Below are 27,481 nucleotides of genomic sequence, written 5' to 3' on the forward strand. Positions count from 1 at the left end.
ACATCTAAAACAGACAAACAAACTGAAAAATCAAGTACGGCGGTAACTGAGCGTGCCTTTCGTGGCGGACCCCCTCTATAAAGTCGTTGTTAACCGCCTGCGAGACAGCGGGGTGGGAAAATCCCTCCCAAGTCTTCAGAGGCGACATCCTGTTTATGCCGCTAATGCTAATGCTAATGCTAGCGCTAGCTACTGTACTTCAACGGCACGCTTTGATCTGCCTTATTGTTAAAAGGAGATGCTGCGACCAAAGACATAAACACGGCCCGGCTGCTGGAAAACAAGGTATTTGCCAGAGTTGTTCTGACGCACCTTATTTTCGAGCGTGACCGTGTTTAGCATCGCAGATGTCAAACAAGAGTTCGGCACTCAACAGGTTGCAGCTGTGCTAGCGAGTTAGCGAACGGACGCGAGCGTTAAATTCGAGATAAGCACGTCTTTACATTGAGGTCATTGATTTAGTCACACAATAAACGGTTCGTATTGCAAATGAATACAGTTTAAATACAACTTGACGCAGTCGTCCGCTCGCCACGCATGTAGTACGGCAGATTCATTAAACACTTGGGAAAATATTTTTCTGAGGGCAAATTGGTGCCTAATTTGTACATTTCAAATTATTTTCATTGTTTCTTGATTGTTTGTTACATATTATTCTACTTTCTAGAGATGGTGAATTTGGTCATCAAAATTATACGTCAATATATATATATATTAAATCATTCAATATTTCACTCTGTGTGTGTAGTGCATCTCTATAATAAGATTTTGAATTGAAGTACTTCACTAAATTAAGCTTTTGCCACTGTTCTACTTCATTGAAATGTACCCGTTGAAAATAAAGAGCAACTTTTTTTCCCCACTCAGCCACTGCTGCTTGCTGTGAAAGTAAAATAACAGACTTATGTAGTTCTAAGCGTATTCTGTTGTGTATTGTTCAGTTGGTCTTTCCCAGCAGCCTCCGCCTCAGCGTCCTTGTTACTGTTTGCTAATGAAATGAGAGCATTGTCTCAGGAGCATTGGATATTAGGTCAACTTAACTGCGGTGAATAGGAATACAAGAGGGGGGCACAAAGTTAGGTCAGCCTGTGGACTTACTTCATTAAAAGAGTTGTTATCACATCATCAGGTGATGTAGGGCTAGGCAATGGAGTTTTTTCCCCCACTAATAATGTGGCTGGGATTAGAGTGGTTTACAAAAGTGGAATCAAGTTTTTTTAACTTTTTTTTTTTTTTTTTTTTACTGCTGTGACCACCTTATCAAATATTTTTCAAAAAGGTGACAAAGAAATTAACAACATGAGCAGAATCTTATGCAGTGGAACCACGATTTAATGGACTAATAGGGGTGGGGTGGGGGGGAGGGTCATCCGTTACAGCCAATTGGCCGTTATATTGAAGCACTTTTTTTCGTGGTCATTTTACTGTGCAGTACAAACATTTTCTTTTGTACTTTTTTTCGTGGCCTAAAACGTCCAGTACAGTACAAAGGATTTAAAATAGTAAATGAATATAAAAAAGCTTAAATGTTTGAAAAGCTTTCAATTTGATGCCAACTTACAATGCTGGTGTGCTTGGTCATGGTTACAATCAGTTGTCATCATGTTGTAACGTGTCGCTTTCATGAGCCTCTGGGATTTAGTGTGCGCCCAATTTCCAGATCCGTTAATTAGATGCAATAGATCACCAGTTTGACAAAAAAAAAACTGTTACCATACCAGAAATAGCATGTTCCAGACTGCAGGACGGCTCCAGAGACATCTCTTAAAGTTTAAAAAAAAAAAATATATATATATATATTTGTTTTTTAAATAAACGCCACCATGCTGCTCTCTTTCTGAGCAGACACATCAATGCATTGTTGAATGTCGCCACATTCAACATGGCCACCACGTAGGCACAGGCATGTGTGTTGAGTGGATCTAGTCATATTGTATATCTGTGACCCAGAAATATGTATGTCTTTGCCAACATTGCAACACAACGCCAGTAAACAACAGCGGCCAATTCTGGAACTAATATACTTCGTCAACGCCGGTTTAAGTGACAACCGGAAACTATTTTTGGAGACATGTACTGTCCAGACGGTCTGTTACTTGTTACCTCCGATATCCGTGAAATTGGGGTTCCACTTTACAAGTAGGGGGGGGGGGGGTGTATTCAATCCAAAATGTTGCTAATTATGTGTAACACATTTTTTCAACAGGTCATTTCTCCTTGGCTGCAATACCTCTCAAGACCAACCACAATGTCTTGCCGGGACATTCATGCCACAAATGCCTTTGCCTTCATCATCGCCTTCGTGTCTTTGGCCGGCTTGGCCGTGGCAGCGTTAGTCCCTCAGTGGCGCGTGACCCGACTTGTCACCTTCAATCGCAACGCCAAGAACGTCAGCGTGTACGACGGGCTGTGGACCAAGTGTGTCAAGCAAGACGGCTATTCGGGATGTTATTACTATGATGCCGAGGTACACCTGTGGGATTCTGTCTGTAGTCTCTCGCTACAGTGTTGAAATAGTCATTTTTTTTCACATCATCCACTGTAGATGTCCTATCACACCATCTGTATCATGCCTTGTTGCCAAAGGCGGGTCTATTTGCTACTAAGTGGTGCATGATGATGTAATTATGTAGTAGGCATACAATGTGTAAATTACACCATGGCCGTTGTCAAACTCATTTTCATCACGGGCCACATCATAGTTATGATTTCCCTCAAAGGGCCTATATATAACTTGACTGTAAAAAGCATATAAATGTCATGTTATATTACATGTACACGCACTGAGGTAGTATAGTGGTACATGCATTTCATGCAGATCTTGACACGGTTTGGCTTGCCAAGCCACTGTACATGCTGGTCCCAAGTCCGGATGTGTTGCGTCAGGAAGGACGTGTGGTGTGTGTAAGTAAATAAATAATTGAATAAATGTGCCAAATGCGAGTGACTGTGGCAACCCTGGTGGGATGAGCCGAAAGTCACAAAAACAGCGTATTACACAATTTTTCCTGCATTTGATTGTATTTATATATAGCTATCAAAAACAAATTGAATTTGAAATCCATCCATCCATCCATTTTCTGAGCTGCTTCTCCTCACTAGGGTCGCGGGCGTGCTGGAGCCTATCCCAGCTGTCATCGGGCAGGAGGCGGGGTACACCCTGAACTGGTTGCCAGCCAATCGCAGTAAATTTGAAATCAGAAGTCATAAAAATTCTGGCAAGAAAATATTTAAGGACAGTAACAACTATTGTTTAATTAATGTTCAAAAGTGATTTGGTGGGGGCAAAATGCTTGTATCTGTTAAAAGTATACAAAAATTGCAATTTTAGTACAGAACTAAAATATTTTAGTACAGAACTAAAATAAAGAACAAATCCATTATTTTTTGGAGGGGCTACACCTTGAGTTTGACAAACACTTTGGGATTGGTCAAATTAACTGGCCAGTTCAGCAAAACATGATTTGAAAGTTGTTTATCATCACATTTTCATCTGCAAAATGTAATATAAACAAGAAATTATATTTGTTTTAGGGTTGCAAAACGATTAATCAAATAACTTAAATCATGCAATCATAAAAAAGGTAGAATCAAAATCACTGTCTCGAGGCTTCCCTTGGGATAATTTTTCCAGTTGGACTAATGTTACTGTGGTCGCACAAACCAATTTGCGTAGAAATAAATTGGCACGATGGCGGCGAGCCAGGAAAAAAAGTCTGTGTAAGCCAGAGAATGTGCAAAGTTTGGGTTCATTTCAGACTTAACAAGGAAGATGAAGTGCAATGTGTTTCACAACGGCACATCTATGATCGCCGACACAAGGTAACATGTTGATGATAGCTAATTTAATATAGCCTATGTTCACTAGTTGGAATGTATTGTGATGCCCTTGCAAGTGGTTAGAATAGACACAGCCGCCTCTGCACTTTCAGTCGCTTAAAGGCAACTTTTAAAGCCATACACACTCAAAGTCACAGATACTACAGTAGACCATGAGGCTAGCGACTCTGAGTGGACAAAATAATACCTGTACCTCACATTCACATTGTTTAACAATGTAAAATACATTTCCATCTGATTACTCGATGGGATAATAACTAGAATACAATTCTAAAACTTCTCTCACAATTCTCTTGGTGGTTGAACTATTTTAACGTGTCAAGTGAATTTAGCAAATAAAGCCACCAGAGAAATACATGTGTATGTCTTTAAAACAAAGGTTAAATACCTTTTTCAAGAATGGCTTGATTTTCATCTCTACGGAGTAAGTGCATTAGCATATAGTATCACCAGTTTGAGTCACTTTTGAAAAGTTGCTGAAAGTGTCCAAATGAATTTTAAAAGTATCCACATTTGTTGCTTTGTGCATTTTGGGGGAAAGGTTGCTAGGGTAGTAAGTCCAGCAACCAAAGTTCTAAGTTGGCGTCAATGGTGTCATGTTTGCAGTGGTACTCCAAAGTGGATCAACTGGACCTGAGGTTGCTGCAGTTCTGCGTACCTGCGGGACTGGCCTTTGGCTCTCTGGCCTTGCTGCTGTGCATGGCTGGGATGTGTAAAACCTGCTGCTGCTCCGACAAGCCCGAACCGGACATCAAGAGCATCCGGTTCTTGGTGAACAGTGCCGGCTGTCACTTGGTGGCAGGCGCGTTTCTCTTCCTGGGCGGCGCCATCGCTATCGCACCCTCTGTGTGGTTCCTGTTCGGTACCAAGGAGCTGAACAAGAGATACGACAACATTTTCTCGGACGGGTTTGCTCCGTACGTGTCCATAGGCTGCTCCGGGGGGCTGATGCTGGCCGCCCTGCTCATGTTCATGTGGTACTGCATGTGTAAGAAGCTGCCCTCGCCATTCTGGTTGCCCCTTCCCTCTATGTCCACCTCTGCGTCCACCCAGCCGCTCACGGCCAACGGTTTCCCGCCGTCGCCGGTTTATGCTCCTCAGCCCATGCCGCCTCAGGCCTATCCTCCCACGGTGATTGACACACAGCAATATGTGCCCGCGCAAGGCTACATTCAAAGCGTGGCTGCCCCTGCCCCACCACAAGTGTACATGTCTCAGATTTCTGCCCCTGATGGTTACGGCTCAGAAGCGGGTGGGGCCCAGGCCTACAGCTACGCACCCTCGCAGACCTACGCACCCTCCCAAAGCTACGCACCCTCCCAAAGCTACGCACCCTCACACAGTTACGCGCCCAGCTACGCCGGCCACCGCTACTCCACCCGCTCACGGATGTCTGCCATCGAGATTGACATTCCAGTGGTGACACAGTAAGAAATGTCTTTCCAGTTCACATTAATGTTATTACTCTCGAAGAGGGTCAGCTTAAATTAATATTATGACTCTTTATGAGCCTGACTAAATTGCTGATCACAGAAGTGAGCACCGGTGAAGAGTTCTGGACTTATTTTATGATATGAAGGAAAATTAACAAAAAGTTGCAGGGCACACAGCTTTGTATGTCTTGGAACAATACTAAAATACAGTCACTAGCCATGAATGAGTGCCTACAAACTAACTACACTGGATGCCAAATATTTATTGGTTTCCTGGTACAGTGGAACCTTTAAAGTCAAACACCCCAAAAGTGGTAACAATTTGAGTTCAACCTTTTTTTTTTTTTTTTTACTTCTTCTTTTGAGAACACAGTGATGCCTTCACGTACGAGTGACTCCACGGAGTTTTTCGAGATACAAGTCATCGCAAGGCTGATTATTTTTGCTTTTGACTTTAGTCAACTTAATTCACAACAAGCAGTTTGGTATATAGTGAAATATTATTCAAAAAAGGCTTCAAGCTGTGTATTGACACTTTTTACTGTAAAAACAAAAACAAAATTTCAAACAACCACACTACTTTCAACGTCCACAAGCTTAAATCGCCACACTCGACGTGATGCTATAACACTTTAAGCAACGGATATTTGAGCACAAACAGTGGAACAACACGTGTAGACAGACAATATCACAATTACATAGGCATAGTGAGGATAAGCGGAATAGAAAATGGATGGATGGATATTTTCTTTATCCTCCGTGGGAAAAAAAAGACGACTATTACTGCAGCTTACTGAGTCACTTAGCTGTGATAGTCTTTGTCTGGATGACCGTATAATACTGCCCCCTGGTGGCCAGTACACACACCAAAAGGAGCACAAGGCTTGAAACGCATTAATGGCATTTACATTCATTACACTGGCAAAAGATGATTTGAGATACAAGTGTTTTGAGTTTCGAGCATGGTCACGGAACTAATTAAACTCGTATGTCAAGGCACCACTATATGCAACAAATTTTTAGTTGAGTTTGAAACCACCATCACATGACTCCATGCGAGCTATCAGCAGATTTCAAGAGACTTAAGTTTACGTAACATCAAATGGATTAATTCCCCAAGCTTGCCTTGCTTTTTGTTTTCTAATTCAGCAGTACCTGTAAAACCGACTCTGGCACTCTCTCTGTTGTTGTTGCAACCTTTGGCTTGTCGCCACAGTGGGTCACTCGCATGATTTGTTCGATACCCTCCCTTTTTTTTTTTTATCCGGCTTGGGACTGGCAGGGACTCGAACCTACGCTGTCTGCATGAAAGGCAACAGCATGCACCACTTCACTACCTGTGGGCTTCCTTTGTCTGTTATGTGTCTTCTTTATTTTAGTGTTATAATACTATAATTAACTTTTAAGCTTTTATAACAGGATAGTATAAGTAAATGTTACGTAAAGATTTTTACAGAATAGGTGTTTGATTTGAGGTTCCACTGTAGATTGACAAGATGTCATGGTTGCATGCGTGTACATTTACCTTTGGAAGCCTTAACACTGGATGCCAACTGTTCTGCTGTTACATTGAATCTTGAAGAGTCACAAATTGACTTCAGGATGAAGGTGCTCATCATCACTACTAAAATACTATCTTTTGTGTAACATGAATCACTGTTCATGTGATGTGGAAGGGCAATACACTAATTGTGCGTACTAATGTTGAGTAGTACATACTGTGCCAGTTTACAATGCTTTTAACTGTTAGTTGTTTTGTGTTCTCTTGTGTGTTACTGTATGTATGCTAATCTGCACATCAATAATAAAATGCCACTATGTACAGAATGATACTTTATGGAAGTATATGTTTCTACTTAAAATGTGGTAGGAAAAAGCATCAGTAGAGCTTTATGAAGTTTTAAACATTCCTGAACAGATTTTGTTTTTCTTTTCATGATGAGCACAGTATAGCATTTCTGTTGACAAATGTGTCTGTCATTTTATTTTGTGAATGAAGTCAATGAAACGAAAATGTTTTTCTACCCTCACTTTTTTCCTATTAAACACAATGTACTTGTGATTGTCATCTCTGTGCCTTCATTACACACATACAATCTAATTTGTAGAGTGAATTAAAAACTGGAGAGGTTGTCTCAAATCACACTTTTAGACAAAGACCCTAACAAAGTAAATTTTGAGATTTTTTTCAAAGTAAGTTATTCTATTTTTTGAAAATGTCCCCATTGTGGGACTAAAAAAGGTTATATATTTTTGAAGATAAATGCTGAACACATGCACAGACAACGATGTAGTACTCAATTGTGGAGACTGTTAAACGTCGATTTTATTACAGTTTTTTTATTAATTATTTTTTAGTTTTGGGGCGTGCCTCGCAGTTCTGAGGACCCGGGTTCAAATCAGGCCTCGCCTGCGTGGAGTTTGCATATGTTCTGCGTGGGTTTTCTCCGGGCACTCCGCTTTCCTCCCACATCCCAAAAACATCCATGGTAGGTTAATTGAAAACTTGAAATTGCCTGTGGGTGCGAGTGTGAATGGTTGTTTGTCTATGTGTGCCATGTGATTGGCAGTTCAGGGTGTAACCAGCTCTCGTCCAGCGTTAGCTAAGATTGGCGCCAGCACGCCCGCGACCCTAGTTAGGATAAGTGGTACGGAAAACGGATGGATGGGCGTGGCTAAAACAGCACCCCTGTGATGCACTTTGAAGTCCACCGTGATTCGACCCTGCCCCACTATATAAGAACTTGAGCGCCATTGTTAGCATCAGGGGTTATCCAGCGCAATTGTGACGTGCGGTTAGCTAGCTAGCTATGGCTACATCACAAAAATGCATCTTCCCTTCGTGTAGTCAGCTGGCGTGACCGCTTTAGAGCCCTGTGATGAGCCGGTGGCATATATTCCAGCCACTGGAGGCGGATATATTGTCGGTGTTCAAACGTAGTTGTGAAGGTCTGAGAGTGGAGAGAATATGCTTGATTTCAAGCCTCATTTTATATACTTGGTGATTTTTTTTTTTTTAATATTTCAAATTCGGCAGGGTTGTTTGACAACACTCTGGTGTTTCAAATTTGGAAGACATTTTAATTGTGCACTCTCTCTCGCAACAACATTAGGTACACTTGCACAGTCCAAAAGAGCTCTCAACATTTTTGTTATTGGGTTTGTGTGTTTGCCGTGGTTAAGAACTGCCTTGCAATACGATGCAGTGCAGTTTACACCACGACAATAACGACTGACAGTGTCAATCAAAAGTGAACAGAGCATCATTATCTTGGAATGGATTGGACTGTTCAGGCGTCCCTAATGAACTGTCCAGTGAGTGTGCATGACTGTCAATCAAACCTTATTTTGCCCTCATGAGCTGACAATAATGAAGTCCCTGATGTTTGGTCCGCTCTATGATCTGATAAGAATTAATCTCCGTGTACACAGTCTCAAGGGAGGGGAACATCAGGTGATTAGGCTCTTATTTAAAATGCAGCTTTTAGCTCCCTGGTGTTTAGTCTCATCTTTGAAGTGAAGTGAGCATGTTAAATGAAGCAGCCGGCAGCATAAAGCGCTGCAGTGTGCCTCTTTGATATAAACTCTTTTTAAATGTTAGCGGACTTCAGTGGCCAATAATTAATAAGAGCTTTGTTCAAATAAAAGTGCAGCATATGCAGAACACAATGCATTACTGCTGACTGACCACAGTCTTCTTCTTTGTCTTGGCCAATGAGAAATACATACGCAGCCTCCAGACTCTGCGGGGTGTGTGCAATGGATGGGGATTAAGGTTCTAAACACAGATGGCTTTCATATGTTGTTTGGCTACAAAGATATGGCGGGCGGAGCTTGTGTTGCCACGGGAGACGGCATCTCACTGAAGATGCAGACTGGTGGCTGGCTGGCTCATGAATATAATGCAACGTTGTCTCTGCGTGTGCGAATGAGCTGGAGTACAGGAGACACCCCCTCCCCTCAATCTTATTATTCAATCACACACACAAAAAAATCCTCTTGGCGCTTTAAGCAAGCACCCCCTTGTCACAACCTGCCAACCCCTCTCCACACACACACACACACACACACAAATCCACCATATCATCAGCAAATGAAACAAGTCTCCATCCCCCACATCCAGCCTCCTTAATCCACACTCAGATCATCTCACATGTGCTTTATCAAGTAAAGTGAATATCAGCTCACTTTTTACAACATTCTGAGCTAAATCATTAAAAAAAAAAAAAAAAAAAAAAAAAAAACATCATCGTTGAACAAACATTTAAATGTATGTTTCAACATTACAAGCCATTATTGACTGTATACCCACAAGACAAAAAGAATGAAATTGTAATACTGTCTTTCTGCAAATAGTGGGCTGGGCGTTTAATTACTCAAGTGCAGATGGGATCTACTGTTGGGTGGGGGGGGGCCTTTATTCAAATGCTTTTTTGGATCATAGCAAACATTTACAGATATAAAAAGAGATATACAGATATAATATATATATATATATACAGATATAAAAGTCAATACCCTTCCTAATATTGAGGTTACATTATAGGTCATCAATATTGTAATAAACAACCCCGTTTAGAGATAGAATATACATGTTCTAATGTACAAATATTTCCAGGTATTTAAGATGAAAATATACAACAGTGTGTTCTGTGTGTATTGAAATTGTTTTTTATAAAATCTGTTTCGCATTATTAATGTTAAATAAAGACATAAGGGGAAGTGGCTGTTGAGGCATTCATCTTCAGAGCCATACAGAAAAACGGAAAAGCTCAGTGTAAATTTAGGGCTGCTTAACATTATGTCGCATAGTGGAAGACGCAAAGTTGTCCTTAGGTGTGGATGGTTGTTCGTATATATGTGCCCTGCGATTGGCTGGCGACCAGGTTGGCTCTTGCTTCTTGCCCAAAGTCACCTGGCATAGACTCCTGCTCAACACTGATGACCCTAATAAAGAAATGGATGGATGGATTATCCATCCATCCATTTTCCATACCGCTTATCCTCACTAGGGTCGTGGGCGTGCTGGAGCCTATCCCAGCTATCTTCGGGCGAGAGGCAGGGTACACCCTGAACTGGTCGCCAGCCAATTAAACATACAGCCATTTACACTCACATTCACACATACGGGCAATTCAGAGTCTTCAATTAACCTACTATGCATGTTTTTGGGATATGGGAGGAAACCGAAGTACCCGGAGAAAACCCGCTCAGAACAAGCCAACTCCACTCAGACGAGGCCGGATTTGAACCCGGGTCCTCAGAACTGTGAGGCAGATGTGCTAACCAGTCGGTCACCGTGCCGCCGGATTGATTATTTTGTAAACCAAAAATCCATCTGGTGTATATCAAATACTCACATGCAGTGAATTAAGCGGATCACAGAAACAGATACCACAGAAACCTGAAAAGAAACGTTTTATGTTTACCAATCTCATCATTTTGGCTATTCCAACTGACCAGCTGCAAGTGTTTGCTCAAATGTTCTCCAAGGAGCAGCTAAGCATGCAGAGTTGTGGAAAAAATAAGAACAATATGCTACTTTGTGCTTGTGCACGCCATCAGCCTCTTCAGCATCTTCCCTCAAAGTGTGCACCATCACACTGTGTGAACACTCATGGGAACACCTGGCAATGTGCACCTTATGCTTAACTGCTGACTAATGTGCTTGAATGGTGCGCAAGCATGTTGACGTTAGACACCGGAAAATTCAACATATAATGTAACTTCAGCAGCTTTTTGTGCTAATGTTTCTGCTGCGACGGCAGGGTGGGGGATTGCAGATGGATCTACCATATGGCCGACACGCCTCCTCCTCTCGTGATTTGTACTTTGACTTTAAAGTACATCACAACCGTCAAGCTGGTGGCGCATCGCCGCCTCACAGCTCCGACAGTCGCAGACGATACTGACAGATAGTGATCTGTGACTTTTAACAACACGAACAGAACAGAGCTCAGAAGCTTTTAGAGCGGGTGTGTGGTGACTATGGCCCGAGAGAGCAACCGTGTAACTCAAACCAAACCTCTGAGGAAATGTTACTTTAATTTATTGACTATTTGAGTCACGAGGGTGTCACCCTCCGTAATTCTAATGGTACCTCCCATCTGTTCATCATCCTCCATGAACCAGGAACAAACCTGCCAACTAACAAACAGATGGACAAACAACCACTAATACAACACTGACTTTATTTTTATTTTTTTGGGTGGAGGTCTGTACGCTCACTTTTATAAAGCAGCATAGCTTTTCCAACACAACAAATCTACCTAAGACGTTTACACAATATGACATATCTTCACATCCATTTTCTATAGTGCCTGTCTTTATTATGGCCACGGATGAGCTGTAGCCTATCCCAGCTGACTGTGGGCGAGAGACAGTCACATTCACACCATCGCTGAACACAACCCACGCTGCCTGCATCCAAGTCAGCAAGTGCACCACTACACTATCAGTGACTTTTTCATGAGCTGTGTTTCCCAACTGTTATTGAGCCAAGGCACATATTTTATTTTGGGAAAATCTCACGTCACACCACAAAACAGAAGAAAAAAGCATATAAATACTGTATGAATGGCAACAAGTGGATCTGCAGGCTATCATCCCTATTTGTTCCGCCTGTGGCGGCACGGTGGGCGACTGGCGAGCACATCTGGCTCACAGTTATATTATACTGTATGTCACCGGCATTACTAACCGAACAAACATACATTGTTTGTAATAAATAATAATTTTGGGACCAATAAAGTGAAATTTAACCTCACGCCACACCTGATTATCTCACACAACACACCAATGTGACGCGGTACGATTGGTAATTACTGTTCGAGACTGCATTGTAATTTTACATGGACATCTTTTACAGTTGTCCTTGAACCTTTTCTGTGTCCTCCATGTCTGGTAGTGTAGTGGTACATGCCTTTTCCTTTGTTGCATAATGTGCGGGTTTGATTCCCGGCAAGTGCTTCAATACCTAGCAAGTGCCGGTCGATAAAAAAAAACGAGTGGGTTACGTCAGGAAGGCCATAAGGCGGAACAACGGTGCCAAACACATCATGCAAGTGACTCGCTGTGGCGACCGCTGACGGGCCGAGCCGAAAGTCACACACGTGTCCTTCTTGTATTATAGCAAGCGTTGCACAATCCCATATAAAATGCAGTATTTTCTCATGTAGTGTCCAGCCCTCTAATAGACGCTATGGCCCAATTTCTTGCCTGGTGCGTCATCATGCCTCCCTCCCTCAAGTAATCAGGGGAAAATGCTATAATTATCTTAATTTATGTTCCACACACATTCAACAGAGATTAAAGTGTTAACTGCTGAGCCTATTTGAGCTCTGTTGCTAACCAAAACAGCAGCACCTACCAAAGCACATAAACAGTCTCTTGGATTAATTAAAGTGCGGCAATTTACTACATGTATTAAATATGATCTTACGTTATTTAACAACAATTCCAGTAAATTACATGACATGATCACTCCACAATGTTGTGTGCGGCCATGTTTATGTTCCGGAGAGCTATGCCACATACCCTATTTTCACGACCATAAGGCGCACCGTATTAAAAGGCGCAGGCATGGTAAAACATACGCTATCTTAAAACATACGGTAGCATGCATGCACGCTAACACATACGTTAGCATGCACGCTAGCGTATGTTTTTAAAAAGGCAGCAGGAGCAAAACCGAGTTCGGTTGTACTTTATTGAAGTATTTAACAATGTACTCATGTTATTTTTTTTTTTTTTATCAATCCTCATCCACAAATCCATCAAAGTCCTCATCTTCTGTATCCAGAATGAACAGCTGGGCAAGTTCTCCAACAAACACGCCGGGTTCCCTCTCGTCATTGTCAGAGTCAGTCAACGCAGATACCTTAGCCCAGGCATCCACTTGCGAACCATGGATTCGTTGATCTTGAATTCTCTCGCGGTTGCTCGATTCCCATGTTCCTCCGCGTAACTGATAGCTTGCAGTTTAAACTGTGCTTCATAAGCGTGTCTCTTCGTAGGTGCCGTTTTCGGGGGTCCTTAGCCAATATAGCCGTATTGGGGGCGTGCCTTTAGCCTCCTCTGTCACGCGCACCCTTCCCCCTTTAACGTCTGCATGCTGTCCTCAGTCACGTCCGCTTTTCCTCTACATAAGCAGCTTGTCGGCAGGAAATGCTCCCAGTCAGTCAAGCGGAGCGCTCATCAAAGTCACACAACAACATTTACAGATTTTGAAACTCGGTGCACACATAAGGCGCACCGCATCATAAGGCGCCCCGTCCAAAATGTAAGACTTTTAAGTGCGCCTTACGGTCGTGAAATACGGTATTTTGTTCCTGCAAGTCTGCCTCGATTCTTGCCATTTCTTTGTATTCCTGTCTAACTTGTTTTAAACTCCACTTTCACTTGACATGAATTGTAATAGTAACAGTGACATTGCTTAATATTATTCCAAAAAGGCCTAACCCAGCAGTGGGCAAAGTATAACCCGAGGGCCATATATGACTCCTCCATTCCTTAATCCGGCCCACCGAGTATTTAAATGATCAAGAATTCTATCATATTTGTTGTAATATTTTTGCACTTTTCCCCTAAAATTGGTTCAATTCAATGTTTTTTATTTATGATTATAAATAATTGGTTAATTAATATATTATAGATAATACATTCAAACAAGTTTAGTAAAATTACAGATTTTACATATTTTTTATGATATAATTGATGATAATACAATGAATTATGATTATAATATTAATAATGACAGGGTGGAATGGTGTACGACTGGTTAGCACATCTGCCTCACAGTTCTGAGGAGCCGGGTTCAAATCCGGCCAGTTTTCATGTTCTCCCCGTGCCTACATGGGTTTTCTCCGGGCACTCCGGTTTCCTCCCACATCCCAAAAACAGGATATCCTCAAATGTTTTCCCGTGTGAATAAAAAGAACCACAAGTTCTAAGAGACAGTATACTAGAGAAAGAGACAGTATACTAGAGAAAATTTAAACTCACTTTCTGATCTCTCGAATAATTCAGTGCCTCCAGCAAATATTGACGAGCGGAGAACAAGGAAGGCTAAGGAACAACCTCTCTTTTTCTGCATTAAATTCTATACAGACAGAGAATCTAATTTGTACATCTAATTGTTATAGTCATGTTTGCCCTTCCAACATTTTTCATTTGCGGCCTTTCTCCTCTGACCTTCAGCGTTTTGCGGCACAGCCATTATTGTAAATCTATCATTTATGTCAAGTAAGGACATAAGCTTGAGCCCAAGTCCTGTACCTCTTTTATCTCGTCTGCTCTTTGCTGATTAACAGAAAGAAACACACATCTCCTGGACATTTTAATTAGAGCGGACATGAAGACGCACACGTGCAAAAAGTCTCAGGGCGTCTCGAGGCAATCACAGATCCGTCCTCTCCTTTCGACCATAATGCCTTTAATTGTTTTTATCCAATTAGTGAAAGGCTTCCTTGTAAGTGAGCACATTGCTTTGTCCTGAGAGTTTGCTGGAAGATTGTCAATACCTTATGTACGGGTGTGTGTACATTACTTTTGTCTCGTGATCCTCTCCGGACAATAGCTGACCCGCGTTTCAATCCCGTAATCCCATTCAATCCCCCATCCCAGGGCAGATTATTCATCAACGCGGGTGTGAATAGACAACAACACTTACGTGGTTACCGCCGCCCTCTCCTCCAGGTTCGATCAGATACGTGTGATTGCCATCGAAAAACATCCCACTAAAAGAGAGTGAAAGGAGAGCACGTGAGCACAAATAGCTATGGTTTTATTCATCAATTCAAGGGATATAAACAGCTAATTAGGACATTTTTGAAGATATTTGTTTCTATAGTCCAGCCTGTGGGACATTTGTGGAATATGTCACGATTTTAGTGATCTGCCTTGTATTCTGAAAAGGAAATTAAACAACAGTTTTGAAAGTTTTGTGACTCACAGTATGTGGAAATTATACTTCAAAATTATACATTGACTGCTTTTGTAAACTTGCTCTTCTGTGTTCGCAGCCATGTTAGTGCAAGAAGTGCAGGTCATCTGGGAGGTGCTATGGAAGCCATTATAGAAAAATAGATTGAAAAATAAACATCCGGAAAAATAAACTTGAATTATTATATATTAAATTTTCATAATCATATTGAACATTTTGCATGTGTACCTGAAATTGTTGGCCACCTTGTCATTACGGGGTAACGGCCCCTTTCAGAAACCCTCTGATGCTTTCAGTGACATTACGACCAGCATTTTGCCTTTCTTCAGTGGACGCTTAAATGCTTGATTGTTGCAGAATAAATATTTAAACCTATGTTTCGTAATTTTAGCATATTATAAGTGTACCGGTAATTTGATGTTGTCAAGCTTGTCCACTCTGTCCCAGTGAAATATCAATTGATATATTTAAAAAAGTTTCTGAAATTTGAAATGTACTTCTTAAACAGTACCCAGTCAGCTTGCTAACTGAATCGTGTTGCTAAATGACGGTTCACCATGTGCTGATCAAATGCTATCATTCGCCACCCTGTTAGCATGCTCCCATATTTAGCTGTCTGCATGTACATTGTCTGCTTGCAGTTAAGTTATGAAAAAGTGTGGGAGCTTGACCAATATGCATTTCTAACAGCATAACATCTACTTAATACAATGAATAGGAAGTACTATGGAACAACTTTGGCCTTAGACAACATGGAGGGAATTATGAACAGTTCAAAATAGCAGACGGAGAAAGCACAAAACCTTCATGGTAATGCTAGAAAAAAAGTCATGAAAAGCCTACAAGAACAGCAAAATGTATTTTTGGTTAGTCAGGGGCAGTTCGGTGGTAGGTGTGTGCTGACTCCCATTTCACACAAGTTTGAATGTGATTGGTTAATTCTGAGCAGTTTTGAAGTGATTTGTGTTGGTCTAATTTTTTTATCACACACAAACCTGGCATTCGAACAGGGGGGAGTAGACTTTTTATATCACTCTGTGTCCTTCAATATACATGTAAATAGACATAAATTTTTTAATATACTGTGTATATACATTATGTGTGTGTGTGTATATATATATATATATATATATATATATATATATATATATATATATATATATATATATATATATACACACACACACACACACATACGCACACACACCTCCTTGAGCCATCACCTTATCGTGGTGGAGGGGTTTGTGTGTCCCAATGATCCTAGGAGCTAAGTTGTTTGGGGCTTTATGTCACCCATGGCAAACAGGTCCGAGGTGAGGGACCAGACAAAGCACGGCTCCAAAAACCCACCCCTATGATGATGGAAATGGAAATGGGTTTCCCTTCCCCGGACGCGGGTCACCGGGGCCCCCCCTCTGGAGCCAGGCCTTGAGGTGGGGCTCGAAGGCGGGCGTCTGGTGGCCGGGCCTGCACCCCTGGGGCCCGGCCGGGCACAGCCCGAAAGGCTAACGTGGGCCCCCCTTCCCATGGGCTCACCACCTGTAGGAGGAGCTTTAGGGGTCGGATGCAATGTGAGCTGGGCGGTGGGCGAAGGCGAGGACCTCGGCAGAAGCTGGCTCTAGGGACGTGGAATGTCACCTCTCCCAGAGCCCGAGTTGGTCTGTGAGGTTGAGAAGTTCCGACTAGATATAGTCGGGCTCACTTGGGCTCTGGTACCAGTCCGACCTGTCAGGCCCAAATGTCTTGTGAGGGTCTCCTGGGAATGTCTGACAGAATCCTTTGTCAGAAGAAATTTCAACTCCTACCTCCGACAGAACTTCACCCACATCCCAAGAGAGCCGGGGAACATTGAGTCCGAATACATATACAGGTACATACACTCCGATAGCTTGATACAGTCTGGCTCTTGTTTTGGTTCTGAATTTGGAGATAAGTTACTGCTTAGTGCATCTTTTTTTTTTTTTCTTTTTTTTTTAATCTTCAGCAAGGGCATACCTCGTGGAAACCAGGACCAAGGGCCACCACAATATTTGAAACTAGTTGCCAACTATAATGGAAAGATGATACCAGGTTGTTTTTTTTCTTTACATGTGTAATTACTGAATATATCTTGACTTCCATTGCATTGTTTTCTGTGGTTTTGATTATAATAAAGTTGAAGAATATCAAAGCGGCCTGTGATCCTCCGTTTTTTTCTGTATGCGTCCTTAAGGACAAAAAGTTTAGACACCCCACCTTTAAGATACCATTGTTGGCTTTCAATCACTCAGAAAGTCACAGATGTCAAACACTTGACTGCCCTCAAATAATTGACCGATGCTGTGGTACATGTTCAACCGTGTCATTGAAAGGAGCACTCCTTCTAATAAGTCATAGATCAATTTCTGACTGAGCAGCTGTGAGGTCTTTGCGTAAGCACGAGCACCTGAAGTGACTACGCCATGTCCGTTAATGAACTTTATCTGAAGCTTTTAGGAGATTGGCTGTGTCAAGTTCCAAAGTCAGGAAGGGTGAAGTCATACACACATTTTGTCTCTTTTCTGGCTGCCTGTTAATTCCCAATGTGTAGCAACAAGAACTAAAAACGATCTAATATGTAGTTAATTATCCAAATGAAAATTCATTCATCCTAAACGGAGCCAAAGGTTTTGGTAGAGACTAAAATTTTGGTGTGTCGGTATTTTAAAGAATATTTACCATCCCTTTTTCTTATACTTCTCATCTTTTATTGTAAGACTTTTATTGGGAAATAAATTGCACATACTCACACAAGTCACTATTTTCAATGTGGGATGTTTTTTTTTTTCATTTTTATTGTTTTTTTATTTACAAAAAAAAACCAAAAAACTGTCCAACTGCTCATTATCAGGATATCAAACATGATTAAAGAGGGCAAATTTAAGAACCTTTTTAAAATCACTTTGTTCAAATTTAAGAAATCACGTAATGTGACCATTAGGAGTGAGTGATATGGGCTCAACATTATATCACGATACTTAAAGACATTTTGCCATATTATTTTTGATATACTCTATAAAAGAACAATGAATCAAGTTTTACAGTAATTGTAGCTTTCAGCATTTATGTCAGACTACCGAGATCCACCTTTCGTATTCTTAATTCAATGAAATGCTATTATTTCTTATTAAAATAATGTATTATTTTTAATGGTATTTTAAAGACATTTGCACAGTGGATGTAAAGATTAAGCGTCATATTTAAAAGATAATTAAAGCCTTAAATTAGGAAACTCAAATTGAAAACTTGATGAGGATCTTCAAAGGACAATACAGAAGCAACGTCAATCGCATAAAGTGAGGCAGAAAAGTTATGGGAACACAGCTTTTGAGTCACTGCCAAAACTGTCTGGCAGCGACTGGCACAACCACTCGCAGTTGTGCATGTGATTAGCTCTAATAAAACTGTATTCGTAGCTCTGGTTGACATTTGTGCCAGTGAAACAGTATAAAACGTAGCCCAGCTACCCCCGAGCTCTGACATGTCATACATTTGGAAAAGATGAGACATTGATTGTTTTCCTCTACAATTTGAGAATGATGTCTTTAATTCCTTCTTAAGGTTGCCTTTGTGCATTTTTATTGCTCTTGTAGCTAGTACAAAATGCATATACAGTAAGAAAATAGACATATTTATACAGTATCTGTGTATGTGTTTGTTTTGCGTATTGGCATTCTGAAAAGGAACACGAGCTGATGGTGAACAATCTTCATCTGACATGATGGCTTAAGATGGGAGCATTATCTGTCTATATATAGTTAAGCGCTATTATTGCAGTGTAGGCTTAAATTTCTGTTAATGTGTGCGTGAGTGTGTGTGCGTGAGAGCATACAACAAAGAAGGGAGAGAGCAGGATGTACAGTATATTATGGTCAATACCTGACGCAGCTTATGGGAAGTACTCTCTCTGCAATGTCTGACACTGCAGTGTAGCCCATGCATGCACGGACACACACGCGCACTTCTCTTCCAATGGCATAGTCACTGCCAAAAAAGTGACATATTTTCACTTCCATCAATCCATTTTCCGTACCGCTTATCCTCGCTAGGGTCGCGGGCGTCCTGGAGCCTATGCAGCTATCTTTGGGCGAGAGGCGGTGCACACCCTGAACTGGTCGCCAGCCAATCACAGGGCACATAGAAACAAACAACCATTCGCACTCACGTTCATACCTACGGACAATTTAGAGTCTTCAATTCATGCAAGTTTTTGGGAGGTGGGAGGAAACCGGAGTATCCGGAGAAAACCCACGCAGGCATGGGGCGAAAAAGCAAAACTCCACACAGGCGAGGCCGGTTTTGAACGCGGGTCCTCAGTACTGTGAGGCAGATGTGCTAACCATATTTTGACTTTAACCTGTTAACTTGGCACAGCAATTCGATGGCAATGCACAGAAATAATTTTAAAAAAGATCTAATCAAATCCAATATATAATTTGCTAGGGTGGCAACTTCATTGAATAATGCAAATGTTGTTAAAAGCCTAAGCTTAATTAGGCTTGCTCAGCATTTGCAAACGCTATAATTTGAAGTTTTTTTTCTTCCCTGCATTGATGAGTTGACGCTCCAATGAATAGTTGAAAATTCAGAATATCCTAAAATGTCAATAATTGATGCATGGATGTAAATTATGTTATAGTTTGAATTTGCTTAACAGAAATGCAGTTTATATTACTATGTTATCATGACATGCATAGGTGAAAACACGGATATCATGTGCACTAACTTATTCTTTCTACTCAGAGAGAATTCAAAATGAAACTGTCCAGATATGACATCCAAACATAAATTAACATGCAGCTTTCAAGATGGAAAACCCTCACACTTGTAATGAATCACACCACGAATGTGGATATTTTTGTGTATTTATACACTCATCCGGGTCTCATTGAAAGCACAACACCAGCCTCAAGTGTTTATACCAACACCTCCAAAAACAAGCGAAAAATATGTTGCTGCAACTGTCGACGATGTGTGGTCTTATTATTCATTTACAGTGTCCCGCTAATAATGGTCATTCCTCTATTAAGATGCTGCGTCCCAATTAGACGGAAGACGTCTCCCATTTCCCAACAGAAATAAACACAGACACTCTACTGCAAAAGACACTCTACTTGCTCTAACCACGTCTTCCATTTCAGGATTATGGAGGCCACTGTGCTCTTAGGAACCTTAAGTGGAGCAGAACTTTTTTTGTAACCTTGGCCAGATGTGTGCCTTGCCACAATTCTGTCTCTGAGCTCTTCAGGCAGTTCCTTTGACCTCATGAGTCTCATTTGCTCTGACATGCACTGTGAGCTGTAAGGTCTTATCTAGACAGGTGATTAGGTTTCCTAATCAAGTCCAATCAGTATCATCAAACACAGCTCGACTCCAATGAAGGTGCAGAACTATCTCAAGGACGATCAGAAGAAATGGACAGGACCCGAGTTAAATATATGAGTGTCACAACAAAGGGTCTGAATACTTATGGCTGTGATATTTCAGTTTTTCTTAATAAATCTGCAAAAATTTCAACAATTCAGCTTTTTTTCTGTCAATATGGGGTTAATGGGGAAAAAATGTGAACTTAAATGATTTTAGCAAATAGCTGCAATATAAGAACGAGTGAAACATTTAAGGGGGTCTGAATACGTTCCATAGCAACTGTATATAAACACATAAACACATTCTATTGACTTACTGTAGGCCATGACAAGTCGACAGAGCTGCGAAGGAGTGAGGAATGTCTCTGACTTTCCCCTGGTAGTAGCAGTGCTCTCCTCCCTGTCAACACACACACACACGCACACACACAAGATTATACATTTGCTCAAATCCTAAAATGTCTCATATCAGTGGTGAGTGGTCAGGGCCAGCAATGCCTTCTATGCTGGCCTAAGCACTATCAGAAGAGTTTAATACTTTTGTGAAATTGTACCAATTTGAAATATATCCTCACAGGGCGAGAGCGCAGGCCCTCGATGGTGTCACCATTTTCCCGTCCTCTCACTGGTTGGTCAAATTGCGACTAGAAAAACGTCTGTAGCTATCTGCACATTCATACTGTATATTTAATAATCAGCATCTTTGGTGATCATGATGTATCTTATTTGTATTTTTTAATGTTTTTGTTTTTCATGTTAGATGAATGAACTGCTCCAGATTATGTACAGCATGTAGCACAGTTGTGTGCTGTCGTTATGGGCAATTGTGTAGCAGTGATGGTTTCTATAATTGCGACGTCATAGTGGTGGTAGGAGGTGGATTTGCAAAGACGTAAGTGTATGTGGTCTAAGTGCTCTGCGGAGCCATCTTTTCCTAGTTGCTTCCTCGCTGCCGAACAACCATTAGGAAGGCAGGAAGCCGGACTCCGCAAGGAAACTCAGCTTTTACCAGGATCGATTACCGCCATGATGCAGCGCATAGCGACACTCCGCACTGCAATACGCCCGCCTGGTTTACGGCGTTAAAAGCATGCTGGACACCCTAGGACACAAAACTTTGTGTCCAACACCACGATCGCCCAACAATGGCCAGTGACTATGCAGCTGCAAGGATGCTGCACTCCTTCAATCATACTAACCACGTGCATTCTTTGACTGACTAAGTTAATTTTCTTCCATCTTGAGGCTACTTATAGCTATACAAGGCAGGACATGGAAAATGTTGTGTTGTGTAGTGCGGCTTCCTGGAGACAGTGACAACAAAATGTCAAATATGACCTTTTCTTTGCTTTGAGGTGTAGCTGCAGGGTAAACACGGGGGTAATTAAGTACAATTGATTACGGCCCCGTTCCCTTTAGGAAGGGCAAGGGTTAATAATGTACATGCTGGCTCTATCGCAGGGTCGTGACACACTTAACAGAGAGGAGCCATACTTTCTGGACTTGTGCTTATTTGGAGCCAAATAAAATGAACCCTTACAAAATACAGTGGGGCAAAAAAGTATTTAGTCAGCCACCAATTGTGCAAGTTCTCCCACCTGAAAAGATGAGAGAGGCCTGTAATTTTCATCATAGGTATACCTCACCGATGAGAGACAAAATGAGAAAGAAATCCATAAAATCGCTCTGATTTTTAAAGAATTTATTAGCAAATTATGGTGGAAAATAAGTATTTGGTCAATAACAAAAGTTCATCTCAATACTTTGCTATACACCCTTTGTTGGCAATGACAGCTCAAATGTTCTTTGTAAGTCCTCACAAGGTTTTCACACACTGTTGCTGGTATTTTGGCCCATTCCTCCATGCAGATCTCCTTTCGAGCAGTGATGCTTTGGAGCTGTCGCTGGGCAACACAGACTTTCAAAAGAATCCAAAGATTTTCTATGGGGTTGTGATCTGGAGACTGGCTAGGCCACTCCAGGACCTTGAACTGCTTCTTACGAAGCCACTCCTTCATTGCCCCGGCGGTGTGTTTGGGATCATAGTCATGCTCTAAGACCCAGCCATGTTTCATATTCAATGGCCTTGCTTATGGAAGGAGGTTTTCACTCAAAAATCTCACGATACATGGCCCCATTCATTCTTTCCTTTACACGGAGCCCCAAAGCATGATGTTTCCACCCTCATGCTTCACCGTGTTCTTTGGATTCAACTGAGCATTCTTTCTCCTCCAAACACAACAAGACTTTTTACCAAAAACGTTTGGTTTCATCTCACCATATGACATTCTCCACATCCTCTTCTGGATCATCCAAATGCTCTCTAGCAAACTTCAGACGGGCCTGGACATGTACTGGCTTAAGCAGGGGGAGCCGTCTAGCACTGCAAGATTTGAGTCCCTGGCGGCATAGTGTGTTACTGATGGTAGCTTTTGTTACTTTGGTCCCAACTCTCTGCAGGTCATTCACTTGATCCCCCCATGTTGTTCTGGGATTTTTGCTCACCGTTCTTGTGATCATTTTGACCCCACGGGGTGAGATCGTGCGTGGCGCCCCAGATCGAGGGAGATTATCAGTGGTCTTGTAAGTCTTCCATTTTCTAATAATTGCTCCCACAGTTGATTTCTTCACAACCAAGCTGCTTACCTATTGCAGATTCAGTCTTTCCAGCCTGGTGCAGGTCTACAATTTTGTTTCTGGTGTCCTTTGACAGCTCTTTCGTCTTGGCCATAGTGGAGGTTGGAGGTTCCTTCCCTCAGGTAGGCGCTACCGAACAATGCAAACTAAAACAAGCAGACATTCCAACAGCTTCTTCCCTCTTGCCATTAACTTCTTAAACAGTTAACTTACAACTCCACTGCAACATCATACCAATTTTTTGTCTTGAGTTTGTTGTCACATTTCTGTCGGGCCAATTATCCATTACTCGTGCACTCACTGTAGTAGTCTTGCCACGCTGCACTATATGCATATCTGTTGTTGACCAATACTGGCCACTCATGTGCCTGAGTAGTAGCATCTGCAACATTTGCAGAATTGACATTGTCCCAGATTATCGCACGACTAGTCACTTTAAACTGCATACATTTATTAGCCATTTCAAACTGTTCTAATTGCTAGAGGACTCTGCATCTTTTTGCACAATTGTAAAAAAAAAAAAAATTATAAATAAAATGAAAAATAAATTGTTCTGGCGTTACCAGATTACTAGCAACCTTTTATTGCTCATTTACTGTTTTTCTCAATGTCTTTATGTCTCAAAAGTGTTCTCTGTCAATTGACTGTCTGTTGTCATACTAGAGCGGCTCCAAGTACCGGAGACAAATTCCTTCTGTGTTTTTGACACACTTGGCAAAATAAAGATGATTCTGAGCCTCTTAAAGAAGTTACAGGTCTGTGAGAGCCAGAAATCTTGCTTGTTTGTAGGTGATCAAAGACTTATTTTCCACCATAATTTGCTAATAAATTCTTCAAAAATCAGACAATGTGATTTTTCTGTATTTTTTTTTTCTTTCTCGTTTTGTCTCTCATAGGTGAGTTATACCTATGATGAAAATTACAAGCGTACCTCATCTTTTTAAGTGGGAGAACTTGCACAATTTCTGGCTGACTAGATACTGTTTTGCCCCACTGTATGATGGGCATTTTCATTTGGTTACTGTATTATCTCTTATTTTGTAACTCAAAGGAGTAAACTGAAATCAAATAACAGAAAAGGTTATACAATTCTGAGAAACATTTTTTGTAGGATTACAAATGTATTCTCGAAATATAAAATTGTGAAATGATTCTCATAGGATTAAAAAATGTTTCCTTGGAGAAAAAAAGTATTCTAGTATAGTATGACATTTACCACATTATTCTGTAGAATAAGGTTACCACTGTATTCCCTAGACAGAATAAAATGGTAACATAAAGCTACTTCTCGCGGGGCGGCCGTCTCCGTTGCTGCCCAGATGAAGTTCATCTATTTTGCACAGCATAATTTGCAGTCAGCTAAAAGTGTTGTCATCTGTGTTTACCTGAAAGTATCTTCACACTGCCGACAGGACTCCTATGCGGAAGGTATACATTTTTACAAGTATGAGTACAGATGTACAGTATGGGCGCTGATAGCGATGCGTCCCTACTTAGAAGTGTCATTTTATGTTGACGTTTGTGCTAGCAATGCATCACAGGACCAGGAAGGGCTCTGATATCAGTCTTGGCAACATCAGGAGCACCCAGTTATGTTACAATGACCTCTATAGTGGGCATATAGTGAAGAAACGCCCAATGTCTGTCAAATGCAAATAAGATAGATGGCTCCGTGAGAAAAATGCCGACTCCTAACGGGTCCACGGTGCAAAGAAGGTTGGGGAACACTGCTTTAACAGACGGTCAGATTGTTTGGGATGATCACTTTTAACCTCATGTTAGTCAAAGTTTTATGCCACAGATACTCAAATTCCACTCTCATCCAACATGAGAAGAGACATTAAAGGGCCCAGAGAGAGAGAAGAACATGCAGCTTCACTGCATGCAAATTAGGAAAGTATGCCTTTTGAGAACTAGTACAACGGCCCCTTGAGATATGACAACAACACACATTTTGAGTTAGAATAACATAGAAGAAGAATGATTTGTAGAATCTTACAGCGGTGACGACTGTCTTCCGTTTCTCTGACAAATGCTTTTCCACGTACTCTGAAGACAGCAGATCACTGGATGAGAGAAGACAGGGGGGGTGGGGGGGGGGGGGGGTAAAAGGTCAGAAAATGTGTAATTTTCATTCAAGTATCACTCCGTGGTGCATGTGTTGTTATATTTTATGTTTATGAAAGGATTGTATTCTGTCTGAGCCTTTCAAAGCCTAGGTTTGGTTAATTATGACTGGCGAAGAGGGACGAGGCTATTTCCAGACCGCAAACAATTAGTGCCTTTGAGACGACGTGTGTGTGTGTGTGTGTGTGAGTTTAGTATTGCACTGAAGGACGAATAGAGGTTGCAGCAAGAAACGGGAACACTGGCAGAAGAGGAAATAAACTGAGAGGGTTAGTAAGAGGAGGACTGTGAAACCAATGTGTGTGTGTGTGTGTGTGGAGGGGGAGGGGGGGGGGCTTTCTCAACAGTAAGTATCCCAAAGGAGATACTCACACGCTGCTTGCGAAACTTAAGACAAATACGTATGGCTATGAAGCACATTTGTACAATATCTGAGGCAGTTAAATGCACTGCAATATCCTGCAGAAGCAAAGTATAAAAACCAACAGCCAAAAATAAAAGTAAAAATTACTATTGGAATAAAATGGCCTTGTAAACTATTGTTTTAAATGGACACAGAACAGCTCAATTAACATCCAAAGTCAGAAGTTGTACAATTTTGAGGTCAATTTAATTTTTGGAGAGAAAAAAGTCACACAAAACTTGAAAATCCTGAGGGAGAGCTAAGTGAGCATCTAAAGAATTTTTGTTTGGACTTTTTGTGGTAACGCCACAGACGGCGACCCATGATGGGAGAGGAAAAGTAGGATTATCACCGTAGAACCAGAAATGGAACTAATTACGACATAGAAAAGGGTCTGACTGCTCAAGACAGTGCGAGCAATACAATTCACTATAAAAGACCGATTAATTCCAGCAAACGCTATAAAACACCACGAGGTGACAGTATCCCTCTGCAAACCCTCTTCATGTTCCTGTTCCATGCAGTTTTTACTTTGTTTTAGTTTTATCATCGAGTTCTTTTTAGACGTGTATGACACTAAGAAACAAAATATTACCTAAATGACCTGTAAAGTGAAAGTAAATGTCTTCTAAATTTGACACACCGTCTAGCAACTTTCTTATGCCTACACATCCCGATATGTTTAAGCCACCAGAACCAGAAGACAATGACCGACCTGAGAATTAGCCTTGTTCCTCTAAGTCTGCAGCAGAATGGTCATTTTTGCCTCACATTTATTAATAATATGTAATAGTCTAGTATGACCTAACATTGGCCGCAATCATATATTGTCACTTTATCACATAGTTTTCTCATATATAGCATTTCATACACTTACAAACATCTTTAAACATTGCTGTATTCCTAAAAATGCAGTACGGCACAGTACAGGATACGGCTTCCAGCAAATCACACATCTCTTGCCGGTCTCTGCTAAGTGGAGCTGAGTTGCCACCTTCCACTCTCCACTTCCGTACTTCCGGTGGCATGTACCAAAAATAAGGGCATCCAAAAACGAACTTCCTCCTTTTCCAACATTTTACTTTGAATTACGGAAGCTGCTAAAATAACAGATTTAAAAGAAAATCATGCTGAGCAATACATTTGATGAATTATCCAGCCCTAGTTGGCATCACAACAACCCCACCACCACCCCCCGCCCCCATCAACCCCAAAAGAAGCCAAAGAAAAAGCAAAACACACTTGTGGTGTTAATCGTTTCGATGCTGATAGTGAAGTTCACTTGTAACACATTTGACAGAGATATCAAGATGTCCTCTTTGAACAAAGTTGTTTCTGTAGCAAAGATGATCAAAACTGAGTCCGACAAAGCATAGAACAAGCTGTGCTCTCCCCCATTAGGCAAAAGGTAGCAGAAGTAAGGTGCATCACTACGTTTCTTCCTCACAACAGCGTGCAGACTCACACAGGAAATAGACTCCTCAGTAAGACTAATGGCTGCTTCAGTGTGCCGGGTAATAAAAGCGGAGAGATAAAATGGAAAGATGGAGGAATGGCCATCACGGGGGGAATAAAGAGGCAGCCGATGTTAACGAGAGGGGGGTGTCAACGCAGACCTCAGGGCTCTTACCAATATCCCATCATGCACTGCTCCAAGGTCCTTCCGGGAAAAACCCCGCGCCATCACAACTATGTAATAAGAGCCACGGAGCTC

The 27,481-nt window shown here is 41.4% G+C and overlaps 2 protein-coding genes across 5 annotated transcripts in view; one reads left to right on the top strand and one right to left on the bottom strand.

The window, feature by feature from the left end:
* The window catches only part of adam22 (ADAM metallopeptidase domain 22), a 76,414-nt gene that overhangs the window by 27,638 nt on the left and 21,295 nt on the right, over positions 1 to 27,481 (bottom strand). For all 4 annotated transcript variants that reach the window (XM_061674011.1, XM_061674010.1, XM_061674012.1 and 1 more), the window contains exons 4-6: positions 25,237 to 25,303; positions 20,918 to 21,000; positions 14,944 to 15,010 (exon numbers count right to left, since the gene is read on the bottom strand). In XM_061674011.1, coding sequence (XP_061529995.1) covers positions 14,944 to 15,010; positions 20,918 to 21,000; positions 25,237 to 25,303 — 217 coding nt within the window. The remainder of the gene's footprint in view (positions 1 to 14,943; positions 15,011 to 20,917; positions 21,001 to 25,236; positions 25,304 to 27,481) is intronic.
* On the top strand, positions 114 to 7,335 carry cldn12 (claudin 12). The gene is made up of 3 exons (XM_061674022.1): positions 114 to 285; positions 2,207 to 2,467; positions 4,447 to 7,335. The coding sequence occupies exons 2-3, from the start codon at positions 2,249 to 2,251 to the stop codon at positions 5,269 to 5,271; spliced, it is 1,044 nt and encodes a 347-aa protein (XP_061530006.1). The 5' UTR covers positions 114 to 285; positions 2,207 to 2,248; the 3' UTR covers positions 5,272 to 7,335.

Source organism: Phycodurus eques, chromosome 4 (genome assembly GCF_024500275.1).
Source record: "Phycodurus eques isolate BA_2022a chromosome 4, UOR_Pequ_1.1, whole genome shotgun sequence".
Classification (NCBI taxonomy): Eukaryota; Metazoa; Chordata; class Actinopteri; order Syngnathiformes; family Syngnathidae; genus Phycodurus; species Phycodurus eques.